At 38.6% G+C, this 13138-nt stretch overlaps 1 protein-coding gene across 2 annotated transcripts in view; it reads left to right on the top strand.

The window, feature by feature from the left end:
• The window catches only part of THEM4 (thioesterase superfamily member 4), a 38054-nt gene extending 26749 nt beyond the window's left edge, over nucleotides 1-11305 (top strand). Inside the window, exons 5-6 of one of the 2 annotated variants that reach the window (XR_002173098.3) lie at nucleotides 6692-6893; nucleotides 6990-7115. Coding sequence is in view for 1 of the 2 variants with exons in the window: in XM_019919542.3 (XP_019775101.2) it covers nucleotides 6990-7114; nucleotides 10857-10897 (166 nt within the window). In the remaining variant the exon portion in view is untranslated. Of the gene's footprint in view, nucleotides 1-6691; nucleotides 6894-6989; nucleotides 7116-10856 lie in introns of those variants that run through there. The other variant, XM_019919542.3, reaches the window with a different exon arrangement.
• The last annotated feature ends 1833 nt before the right edge of the window (nucleotides 11306-13138 follow it).

The following is a 13138-nucleotide window of genomic DNA, read 5'->3' on the forward strand; positions in this document are numbered from 1 at the left end:
ATAAATTCCCAGGTACTTCTTGCTCACTGTGTTTGAGCAAAGCAGGCTGTAAGAAAAATATCCAAAAAACAAAGGTGAAAAAAGGATTGAAGGGGATCTGAGTGAAGCACCAACATCCACTACATAACAAAACGTAAGTTTTACATAACTTCGCACAAAGAAGTAAATGGGCAGCAAGAAAAGTTTGGTATCCATCAAAAACAAAGCTCAGCATGAGCTTATTTAATTCTTCAATTATGCAGCTATATCTCTAAGTCAAATAGTATGACTGGCATAGGCACAGAGAAAGAGAGCAATAGGGCAGAACAGAGTTTCAGAACAGAGTTCAGTAGAGATCTCCAAACGAGGTTCTGTGGGTTATTATTTCACATAGTAGGAGGCATGTAGGAACATCTCCATTTTATACCCGAGAGTTGTATGGCTTATGTGGCAGTCATCAGGGAGCCATGCTTCATAGATTGTGGGTTTACTTATTGAATATTTTAAGTAATACTTAGCCAGGCATATCCTACTCAGGGCTACTATCCTACTCTATAGAAAAGGACTCTTCCCCCTAGCAAATATCATTAGTTTATTTCAGGGGTCATCACAGCTTTTTCTATAAATGTTTTATGCTTTGCAGGCCATACAGTTTCTGGCACAACTAGTCAACTCGCCACTGTAGCACAAAAGCAGCCACAGACAATATATAAATAAATGGGTATAGCTGTGTTCCAGTAAAATTTTATTTACAAAACAGGCAGCTGGCCAGTGAAACATAGTTTGCCAACTCCTGGTCTATTTACCTGCAGGCCCAGTGAGAAAAAATTAGACAGGGTCATTTGCCTCCTTTTTTTTCCCAGGAGTGTTTGTCTTTGCTCCCCACCACACACACACACACACACACACACACACACACACACACACACAGTGAATAAATTGGAGGCCAGCTGCTTTAACTTCCTCCTCCCCAACTGCCAATATTAGTAACTTCAAAATAAAAATGACTTAAGATAGAAATTTATCATGTGAAAGAAATCTAGTATGGCAGCTCCCTGGTTCCCAGAGATGCAGGCTCTTTGTAGCTCATCTTTTTACAGTCCAGAGTGGCAACAAGAGCCATCATCACGTGTCCTACACAGCAGGATTGAGGAAGGGGGGAAGAGCTGTCTTCTCTCTTTCAAAGAGACTTCCTGGAAGTACTACACAGCACACCCATTTAATCTCATTAGCATTAAGGGAGATTGGGAAAGTGGTCCCTTAACTGCTATCACTATCACCTCAAATAAATTCATTGTCAGCAACTAACACAACCACAGACGTATTAATAAATCCATGCTTATAAATAATACAACATAAATTATTTTAAATACTAAAGCATTAATTAAAAACGTAATCAGATTTAACTAATTCAGTAAAGAAAATAACAAGCCTAGTATGGTAGTTTTTTCTAAGCAAAATTATCTCAGTGATTACAAAACTTATTATTTCAGCTACACTTAGCCTATTAAATGTTTTTCATTCTGGGTTTGATTAATTTCTTCAGGCTGTCAATACCTATATTTTCCTGAGGTTAGAATAACTCATTCTTATAAACTCCCCAGGCTTATGGCAATTGTGTCAGACTGTAAAGAAACCAACTCATATCAGCGAAATTTGTAGGTTCTAATCCATCAACCTGGTGATTCTTGATATGACAGGATTTTGCCTTTGAAGATGATTGGAACATGAGCCTGAATTCATGAGGCTGAGCTCCTCTTGGAGTTGAGGATTCCTTGCTGTGTCAGGGGACTTTCCAAATCTACACCTGTCCTTACAACCTAGTACTTCCCCTTGTTTAGTATCTAAATCTACTTGTCTTAGTCATATTTATTCTGCCTTGGTTTACTGATTACCTACAATTAAATGCATCTCATTTAATTGGCAGAGGTAACATCTCTCAGGAGATAGGACAAGTGTCTATGTAGTTTTCTTTCAGGGATATTCAACTAGGCAAGACATTCACCTTCTTTCTAGCTGGTTCTTTTCTGTAATCAGTCCTTTCTGTTAGGGGAATAATTCTTGCATTTTGTTAAGGGAATAATTCTTGCATTTTCCAGAATTGTTTGGCTTCCTCACAGTTCTCTGCCTATTGGTGTGGAGGAGGGGATTATTGGGGGTTCTTATGGAGATTATGCAGGACTTTGAACACCCAAATGGCATACATCCATGGATGTAAATCCACTGAATGTGCATAAATATTCTTTTCACCTGTCAGCTCACCTGCACCTCACACACTTTGGGGGAACATAAGAGGTAACAGTCCTGATGCAGATGCTAAGGGCTGTACAAGTCTTTGCCTTGTTCATGCAGACTCTCAAGCCTTTTTGACAAACACGTGAAAGACTCCTTGATGAACATAGGTATCCTCTATATACCTCTACCCACACTTTACCGCTAAGAAAACTATTGGTTTGCTTATGCCATGGTGTGTGTAAGCATAATTCTTTGAATACAGCCTCCCCAAACCTTACCTGTACACCCCTTACTCTGTGTCTACCATTTCCTACTTCTACAGAGTAAAATACATATAAGACAGATACATACTTCATAGAAGAAACACTTACTTGTCAATACTCTTCTCTATGTGTAAACTGCTTAAAAAATTAAACTTATCCTATCATAGTTGTCCTTGAATTATAGCTATGGTTTTATACTCCTTGAGCTAGCTTTTCCTTTTTTTGAGAATCATTAGGAACTTTCCATAATGTAGTTAACTACAATTATCACCCTCTTTTCTATGCTTACGTTACATTTGGCCAATAGAAGTCTCTTTAGACTGACTCCTTGTGCTATCTGACTCCTTGTGCTAGCTTTTAAGTACTCTTGTCTCCTGAGAGACAGTATAATCACTAGTTAAGAGGACAGACATTGGAACAGGTTCAAATGCCCATTTTGCCACTTATTAGCTGTGTGACCTTCAACAAGTTACTTAACCTCTCTGTGCTTCAATGTCCTCATCTTTAAAAAGAGGATAATAATACCTTCCTCATAGGGTCATTGTGAGCAATAAATGAATTAACCCATGCAAAGTATCTAGGACAGAATCTGGCCTCATAACAAGTACTAAGTAAGTGTTAGCTGCTTGTTATTTTTATCATTAACATTGTTGTTATTATCATTACTTTTACTTCTAACAACAGTAAGGTTCATCTGTGCCAAGACATAGAATAGCTAGTCTACAAAGATCCCTGATTCCTTTTAATGGAGAATAGTGCTAAAGACCAGAAAAATATTAGATTGTTCCACATGTATTCTCATGGTGGGCAGGATGACCTTACTGCTAGGCTATTACAGTGTCAGAGCTGGAAAGTTATTAATGTTTAATAAGGTCATGAGTTCACTTTGATACTTTAGATTTAACATCTTTCATGCCTTATATTTTTAAAATATTTTTTAAATTTCTAGCTATAGTTAAAAAAAAGGCATAACATAAAATTTAGTGGCCTAACCTTTTTTAAATGTACAGTTCAGTAGTATTAAGTATATATACACTGTTGTGAAACAGATCTCCAGAACTTTTTCATCTTGCAAAACTGCAACTCTATACCCATTAAACAATAATTTCCCATATCCCCCTTCCCTCAGCCCCTGACAGCCATAATTCTACTTTCTGTTTCTGTGAATCTGACTACTGTTGTTACATCATATAAGTGGAATCATACAGTATTTGTCTTTTTATGACTGGCTTATTTCACTTAGCATAATGTCTTGAAGATTCATCCATGTTGTAGCATATAACAGGATATCCTTCCTTTGTAAGGCTGAATAATATTCCATTGTATGTATATACCACATTTTGTTTATTCTTTCATCTGTTGATGGATATTTGGGTTGCTACCACCTCTTGGCTATTGTGAATAATGCTATAATGAACATGGGTGTGCAGATCTCTGTGAGATCTTGCTTTCAGTTCTTTTGGATGTATACCCAGAGTGGGATTGCTAGATTACATGGTAATTCTACTTTTAATTTTTTGAGGAACTACTATACTGTTTTCCATAGCTGCTGCACCACTTTACAGTCCCACCAGCAATGCATAAGGGTTCCAGTTTCTCCACATCTTCACCATGACTTGTTATTTGGGTTTGGTTTTGTTTTTTAATAGTAGCCAACGTAATAGATGTGAGGTGATAGCTCACTGTGCTTTGATTTGCATTTTTTGAATGATTAGTGACATTGAGCATCCTTTCGTATGCTTGTTGGCCATTTGTATATCATCTTTGGAGAAATGTCTATTCAAGTCCTTCACTTGAAGAAGCATTTTTTAAATCAGATTTTTGTGAGTTTTTTTGTTGTTGAATTGTAGGAGTTCTTTATATATTCTGGATATTAACCCCTTATCAGGTATATGATTTGCAACCGATTTTTTAGGTTGCTGTTTTACTCTGTTGATTGTGTCCTTTGATGCACAGAAGTTTTTAAGTTTGATGTAGTCCCATTTGTCTATTTTTTTTATTTTGTTGTCTGTACCTTTGATGTCATATCCAAGAAATCATTGCCAAACCCAATGTCATGAAGCTTTTCCCCAATGGAGGCCTTCAGTCCATTTCACATTATTTTTTGTATATGGTTTAAGGTAAGGGTCCAACATCATTCTTCTACATGTGGATATCCAGTTTTCCCAGCACCACTTTTGAAGAGACTGTCCTTTCCCTATTGAGTGGTATTGGTCACTTGTAGAAATTCATTTGACCATATATGAGAGGGTTTATTTCTACGCTGTCTGTTCTATTCCATTAATCTATATGTCTGTCTTTATGCCAGTACCACACTGTCTTGATTATTGTAGTTTTGTAATATGTTTTGAAATCAAGATGTGTGGGACTTCCAACTTTTTTCTTCTTTTTCAAGATTGCTTTGGCTATTCAGGGTCCCTTGAGATTCATGTGAACTTTAGAAAATTATACTCTATAAACAGTTATTATATTATTTTGTATTTTTCCTTTCTCTTATTATTCAAGGAATTTTTCATTGTAAGGGATAGATCTTTTTTTTTTAATGTATCGGTAGTGGTGATAATGTTTTTAATATTTTTAAAAATTTATTTATTTATTTTTTGCGGTACACAGGCCTCTCACTGTTGTGGCCTCTCCCATTGCGGAGCACAGGCTCCGGACGCACAGGCTCAGCGACCATGGCTCACGGGCCCAGCCGCTCCACGGCATGTGGGATCTTCCCTGACCTGGGCACGAACCCATGTCCCCTGCATCGGCAGGCGGACTCTCAACCACTCTGCCACCAGGGGAGCCCTTTAATATTTATTTTATTTATTTATTTATTTTATTTTTGGCTGCATCAGGTCTTAGTTGCAGCACATGGGATCTTTGTTGCGGCATGTGGGATCTTTCATTGCAGCACGCAGGCTCTCTAGTTGAGGCACGCGGGCTCAGTAGTTGTGGCACGCAGACTTAGTTGCCCCACAGCATGTGGGATCTTAGTTCCCCAACCGGGGATCAAACCTGTGTCCCCTGCGTTGGAAGGCAGATTCTTAACCACTGGACCACCAGGGAGGTTCCAGAGATAGATCTCTTAATTCACAATAGCTTAAGGAAAAAAGGAACATATTGGCTTACATGGTTGAGAAGACAGTTATGGCTGGGTGCAGGTATTCAAGGATGCCATTAGGAATCTGTGCCTGTGTCTCAGCCACACTTTTCCTTTAGGTCTTCTTCATCCTCGGGTAGCCTTTCCCAATGTAGTGCTACAGCTACCAGGCAGGCTTGTATCTTGCAAGCCTAGCAACTCCAGCAGAAAAAGAACCCAGCCCCAAGGGCTGCAGCACAAGCTCCAGGATTGACAGTTTCAACCCATGCCCACCTGCACAACCAGTCACTGGGGGGGCGGGGGGGGGCGGGGGGCATGGGGGGTAAGAATCAGCTGTCAACTCTAGTTAACCTACATGGGCTGAAAATTGAGGTGATTCCCCAAAGAAAGGGGAAGGTAGGTGTGTGAATGAGAGAGTGTGGTGAGGGGTAGGACAGATGGATAAATGAAAGACGCAACGTTAGTAGGAAAGGGAGATGCTGAGCAGGCAAGAACACCTAATGTCCCCCGGGTCTTAGCAAATCCTGGATTGGCAAAGCTCAGTTGTTCCATCGAGAAGTTCAGGAAAATCTACTGGGAGCAAAAACTGGACAGAGGGGTAATCAGAGTGTTAATTTCCTTTCCACATGGAGTAGTTCCTTCACCCACATGATGGTACTATAGGAACATAAAACACATCTCCCTACTCTACATTATGTTTCTACCAACTAAAATTATACCTTTAAAGAGATACCTTTTTCATTATAGTACTATATCTCTAAGATTCCCAGAGGTGACTGTAACCACTAGATACATATAGCTATATAAATTTAAATTTGAATTAATAGAAATTAAATAAATGTAAAGATTCGGTTTCTCATTCACAATAACCACATTTTGAGTGCTCAGTAGCCATCTGTGGCTACCATATTGGACAGCTCAGCTGTGGAGCATTTCTGTCATCACAAAGTTCTGTTGGACAGCACTGAATTAGCACATTAAGCTGTTACCAGGAGTTTGTTATTCAGTGTCTTTCTAGTGACAGTTACTCTAAAGGGGATTGGGTGAGAAATTGACAGAGATTGACAGAGAAAATGAGAGAAGCTGACTGGGACCATCCCATGGTCCTATTTTCATTTCTTTAAAGGATTTCAGCTCCCTTCAGATGGGACAGCCTCTGCCATCGCAGAGCTGGAATCATCTGGTGATTTCTTTGAACCTAACCCACAACAGCAGTCTCTGGACTGGGTGCCCAGGAGCCACCTGAGAGCAATGGTGCTTGGGAGGAAGGGGGTGTGAGCAACTGGTGGTGTCAGCATTTTATCTAAAACAGCACCCACTGATACCAGGTATCATAAATTTCCACCCCTGTCATGCACCTGATCATCTCTCAATGCTACATAAATCTGATAAAAGCTGGATTTTTTCATTTTTTTTTTCTGCAGACCTATCCCCCTCTGTTCTGTTGTTGTGATAAATAGCCAACTTGATAAAATTGAGGGGAGGAAATTCTTTCTTTCTTGTACTGTTCGAAGTGTTGATGAGAAGATCCTGTACTCAGAGGCAACAGGTAAGGAGCTGTCACTTTCTATTTTAGGTTTGGTTTAATTTATTTTGGGTTTTTTTTGTTTTGGGGGGTTTTCATTTTGTTTTGGTTTGGTTTTATAACCCATACATGCCAAGAAATTCTTAATTCCCTGCATGCAAAGAACAAGTTAAAGGTATTCTTACTCATTGCTGGTAGAGAGCTGGTATATCTCTCAAAGTTATAGTCATGTACCTTTTGACCCATTTTCAGGATTTTATCCCATAGGTATACTAACATGTGTGCAACGTTACAATGTGTAAGGTTGCTGGTAGAGAGCTGGTATATCTCTCAAAATTATAGTCATGTACCTTTTGACCCATTTTCAGGATTTTATCCCATAGGTATACTAACGTGTGCAACATTACAATGTGTAAGGTTGCTGGTAGAGAGCTGGTATATCTCTCAAAATTATAGTCATGTACCTTTTGACCCATTTTCAGGATTTTATCCCATAGGTATACTAACGTGTGCAACATTACAATGTGTAAGGTTGCTGGTAGAGAGCTGGTATATCTCTCAAATTTATAGTCATGTACCTTTTGACCCATTTTCAGGATTTTATCCCATAGGTATACTAACATGTGTGCAACGTTACAATGTGTAAGGTTGCTCTAGGGTTCCAGTAGTTGTGCTACTCATGCAATGTTATTTGCACTAGCAAAAGATTGGCAAAACATAAATATCTATCAATAGGAGACCAGGTAAAGAGACTACAGTTCATCCATAAACTATATTGTGTGTGCCATAAAAACTATTGTGGAATATTGTGGTGCCATAAATAAGAATAAGGAAACTCCTTTTTGTATGATATGCAGCTATATGTCATTACTATGTATTGAGTGAAAAACAGGCTACAGGACAGTGAGTGTGTTTATGTTATCATCAGTGTAGAAAAGGTAGAGAGGTTCTTCCCATTCTCTTGCCTTTTTCTTCTTCCTTCCATTTCACCCCTTCCTTCCTTCCTTCCTAAATATTTCTAAAGCTATTAGATAGAGTCGGGCATGGTGGGCTGGGGGATAAGGGGGAAGCCACAGGGAGGGGTGGCTACAGCAGCCCATCGCTGTCTGGGAGCCTGAGTGGAGTGGAGGGTGTCTGCACAGGGGAGTGGCCCAGCACAGGATGTCAGAGCCCAACTATGGGAAGGAAGGAGTCCCCATGGGGAGCAGCGTGGGTGTCAGAGCCCACAGGGAGAGGGTGGCGTCTGCACAGGCTGGCAGCCGTGACGGGAGCTAGGTTTCTCACATCAGAGGAGTTCCAGATATGGAAAAAGAGTTAACAAGAATGAGCACTGTTGTGTTGGATTGGAGTTGGAGATACTAGACATGGATATTTTCTCAGTCTTTTGCTCTTTCAAATACTGTGGTAATGAGTAACTTTGTATATCGTCAGCTGTCACAGGGCCTTTGCAAGTGAGGGGTCCTGGAAGCCTCACCTTCGGTAGCTTCGGACTTAGACAAGTTAATTTAGATATCCAATGCTTTTTGTTTTGTTTTATTTATTTATTTATTTATTTAATCTGGCTGCTCCAGATCTTAGTTGTAGCACGTGGGATCTAGTTCCCTGACCAGGGATCAAACCGGGCCCCCTGCTTTGGGAGCATGGAGTCTTAACCACTGGACCACCAGGGAAGTCCCTTTTTGTTGTTTTTATTTTTTATTTTAATGGACCTCAGATGCACATGTTTGGGTTACTCAGAATCCTTGATTTAGGATACAGAGCCATTATTGGTACGTGAATGGTCATCTTTTACTTACTCATTCACTAATGTATTTATTTTTCTAATTTAATAATAAACATCCTGAAACCTACAATCAAACAAGAACCAGAATCTTAATAATATTATATCCCTACCTAACTACTTTTCCCCACCTCATCCTCCTATTTTTCCTTCAGAGGTAACTCTGATCTAGAATTTTGTGATTTTCATTCCTTTATACCTTATTGGTTTTTTTTTAAAGTTTGATTAAGAATATATTTGTAAAAAAAAAAAAGAATATATTTGTGCCTAAGTAATATATTGTTTAGTTGTTTGTTTTTGAACTTTGTAGAAAAGAGATTGTGCTATATGTGCTTTTCTGGGACTTGATTTTTTTTTTTGTACCCAGCTTCATGTTACTGAAGTTCACCCATGTTGTTGGCTATGAAGTTTGCTCATTTACTGCAGTATAATATTCCATTGTGTGACTATACCACAATGGATTTATCTCTTCCTCTAATGGTGGGTCCCTGACTATTATGAATGACGCTACTATTAACATTCTTATTCATGTCTCCTGCTGGTGTATATGGGCAAGAGCTTGGCATATACTTAGGAGTGGAATTTCTGGGTTGGAGGGTATAAGAGTGTTCAGCCTTACAGGGAAATGTCAGACTGTTTTCTAAAGCTGTACCAAGTTACATTCCCCCCAGCAATATATGACATTCTGTTGATCCCTATCTTTTCTAGCAATTGGTAAAGTCAAATTTCTTGATTTTTGCCAATCAAATGGTTATAAAATGGTATTTCAGTTTGATCTAAAGTTGCATTTCCCTGATTACCTATGGAGCTGAGCATCTCTTCATATATTTATTGACCATATTTGTTTCCTATTCTGTGAAATTCCTGTTTTCTCAGCCTCTTTTATTGGTTTTTTTCCTCTTTTTTTTTTAACTGATTTATAGGAATTCTTTATCTATTTTTTATAAAACGAATCTTTTTGTTGGCTATATAAGTTGCACATATCTCCTTCTAGTATATAAGTTGTCTTTTATTTGCTTTAAGTTATCTTTTTTATGAACAGAAGTTTTTAATGTAAATATAGTCACATTTATTAAATTTTTTCCTTTATGGTTAATGCTTCTTGTATCTTGTTTAAGAAATTTATTTTTCCCTTAAGTGTCAGCTGTTTGCTGGAATGATAGATAAAAGAAGCAGGAGGAAGATCATGAATAATTTGAATCCACAGTCAATGTAAAAATCCTATTCCAGGCTGTGGTTTATACTTTCTGTCTCACTAAACCTTTCAGTATCATAAAGGTAACAGATGGCTCAGTTGTAATTTTACTTCCTTTCACTTCCTTGACTATCTCTAATGGAAGTGGTAATGAACCATGAAATGACCAAGTGGCAGAGGACCTGGTTACCCAGGAGAGCTAATACAGTATTGTGAGAATCAAAAGTTGATTCTTTTTTTTTTAATAAATTTTCTTAAGGTTCTTTCCTTTTTTTAAATTCTATTATTTTTATTTTATTTGTTTTTGGCTGTGTTGGTTCTTGGTTGGGGCACACAGGATCTCCATTGCAGCTTGCAGGATCCTCCACTGTGCTGCGCAGGCTCCTCATTGTGGAGCGGGGCTTCTCTCTAGTTGTGTCACACAGGCTCCAGAGCACGTGGGCCGTGTAGTTGCTGTACGTGGGCTCTCTAGTTGTGGCCTGCGTGCTCAATAGTTGCGGCACATGGGCTTAGTTGCCCTGCGGCATGTGGGATCTTAGTTCCCCAACCAGGGATCAAACCCGCATCCCCTGCATTGGAAGGCGGATTCTTAACCACTGGACCACCAGGGAAGTCCCCAAAAGTTGATTCTTAATTTGGCTGAAAAATGAGAGTGGGCAGATAGCCTGAAGGTACCAATATGAATCAAAGTGCTTTTGTGTGTGTATATATGTATTTCTACTTAGAGAAGTCCCATCAGATAGATTGAAGTCAGTTGACTTATAATCATCTTCTGTTATTTTGTTGTTTAGGCTTATTTATAAAGCTGGATCCTGAAAAAAGTTTGATATAAAAGAGCTTCTGGTGAATTCCATACCAATCTGCGTAAGGCTGTCCCTCCTCCAGAAGAAGCAGTTGTCTTCAGTCCTATTCTACTCACCCACTGTTGAATCCCCCATCGGGTGAAGTCTGCTAACACGGACCTTCCTAAACAAGTCTTTTGAATACAATTCCAGGAGCTCCATTTCCACCTTCCAAACTTTTTTACACAGAGACACTCCCTGTGAGAGTATCAGCAGTTCTTTCTGTCTCCTTAGGATAAGTGTCTGGTTCTCCTAAAATTTGAATGGGCTCCTTAAGTTTGCATAGGTGTGATGTCTGATCCATTGCATTCTGGAGAAAAAAATCATATTGAAACTTTTACCACAAACTTGGAAATGCCAGAAAACCAAAGGAAGGAATAAATATGTGGGTGCACGAATATGTGTGTATGTGTGTGTGTTGTGTGTGTGTGCATTATAAATTACAAAACCAGCTTTGTTGTATCTAAACAAATCTTTTTGGCTACAGTAGGAAACACAACTAGTTCCTATAGGATTGGATACCTCACATCTGTTGTCTTGGATTCTAAGGATTAAACTACTGTGCCATTTTAACATAGGCTGTGTTATTGTATCTTACCAATAGCATAGTATTGGTAATAGCATCACTGGAAGGAGCCTGTATTCATTTCCTAAGTGTTTTAATCCATTTGGACTTCTGTAACAAAATACCACAGACCAGGTAGCTTATAAAAAACAGAAATTTATTGCTCACAGTTAAAATGGAAAGTCCAGGATCAAGATGCCAACATGGTCACCTTCTGGTGAGGGCCCACTTACTGGTTCATATCTGGTACCTTCTCACCTGTCCTTATTTGGTGGAAGGAGCTAGAGATCTCTCTGGATCCTTTTTGATAAGGACACTAATCCCATTCATGAGGGCTCCACCTTAAGCACTTCCCCAAAGCCCCACCTACTAATACTATCACACTGGGCATTAGGATTTCAACATATGAATTGGGGTGGTGGGGCAGGGTCTATATGTAGATAATCCCAAAGAATCTACAAAAAAAACTAAAGCTAATAAACGAATTCAGCAAAGTTGCAGCATACAAGACCTCATAAAAATTTTAAACTTTTGTGCATCAAAGGACATTATCAAGAAAGTAGAAAGGCAACCTATAGAATGGGAGAAAATATTTGCAAATCATATATCTGATAAGGGTTTAATATCCAGAATATATTAAAAATTCTTAAAGCTCAACCCAAAAAAAGCCCACAATTTGAAAATGAGCAAAGGACTTGATTAGACATTTCTCCAAAGAAGGTATACAGATTGCCAACAAGCACATGAAAATATGTTCAACATCATTGGTCATTAAGGAAATGCATATCAAAACCACACTTCATATTCACTGAGATGACTATAATTTTTTAATGGAAAATAACAAGTGTCAACGAGAATATGAAGAAATGGGAACACTCCTACATTGTTGGTCAGAATATAAAATGGTGCAGCTGCTATGGAAGACAGTTTGGTGGTTCCTCAAAAGGTTAAACATAGAATTACTATATGGCCCAGGAATTCTACTCCTAGGTATATGTCCAAGAAAAATGAAAACATATGTCCACACAGAAACTTGTACACAAAAGTTTATAGCAGCATTATTCATAATAACCAAAAGGTGGAAACAACCCAAGTGGAAAATAACAAGTGTTGGCATAACCCTCAGACAATGCTAGTGGGAATATAAAATGGTGTGACCACTGTGGAAGACAGTTCGGCAGTTCCTCGAAAAGCTAAACATAAAATTACCATATGACCCAGCCATTCCAAAGGAATTGAAAAGAGGGACTCAAACAGGTACTTATATGCCAGTGTTCATTGCAGTATTATTCACAATGGCTAAAAGGTAGAAGCAATCCAAGTGTCCATCAGCAGATGAATGGGTAAGTAAAATCCATAAAATAGAATATTATTCAGCCATTAAAAGGAAGGAAATTCTGACACATGCTACAACATGGATGAACCTTGAAAACATGCTAAGCAAAATATGCCAGACAAAAGAGGACCAATATTGTATGATTCTACTTGCGTGAAGTCTCTTGAGTAGGCAAATTCATAGAGACAGAAAATAGAATAGAGGTTAAAAGGGTGCTGGGGAGAGGGAGGAATAGGGAGTTATTGTTTAATAGGTACAGAACTTTTCGGGATGATGAAAAAGTTTTGGAAATAGAGGTGATAGTTACACAATATTGTGGATGTAATTAAT

This window comes from Tursiops truncatus, chromosome 1 (assembly GCF_011762595.2).
Source record: "Tursiops truncatus isolate mTurTru1 chromosome 1, mTurTru1.mat.Y, whole genome shotgun sequence".
Taxonomy (NCBI): Eukaryota; Metazoa; Chordata; class Mammalia; order Artiodactyla; family Delphinidae; genus Tursiops; species Tursiops truncatus.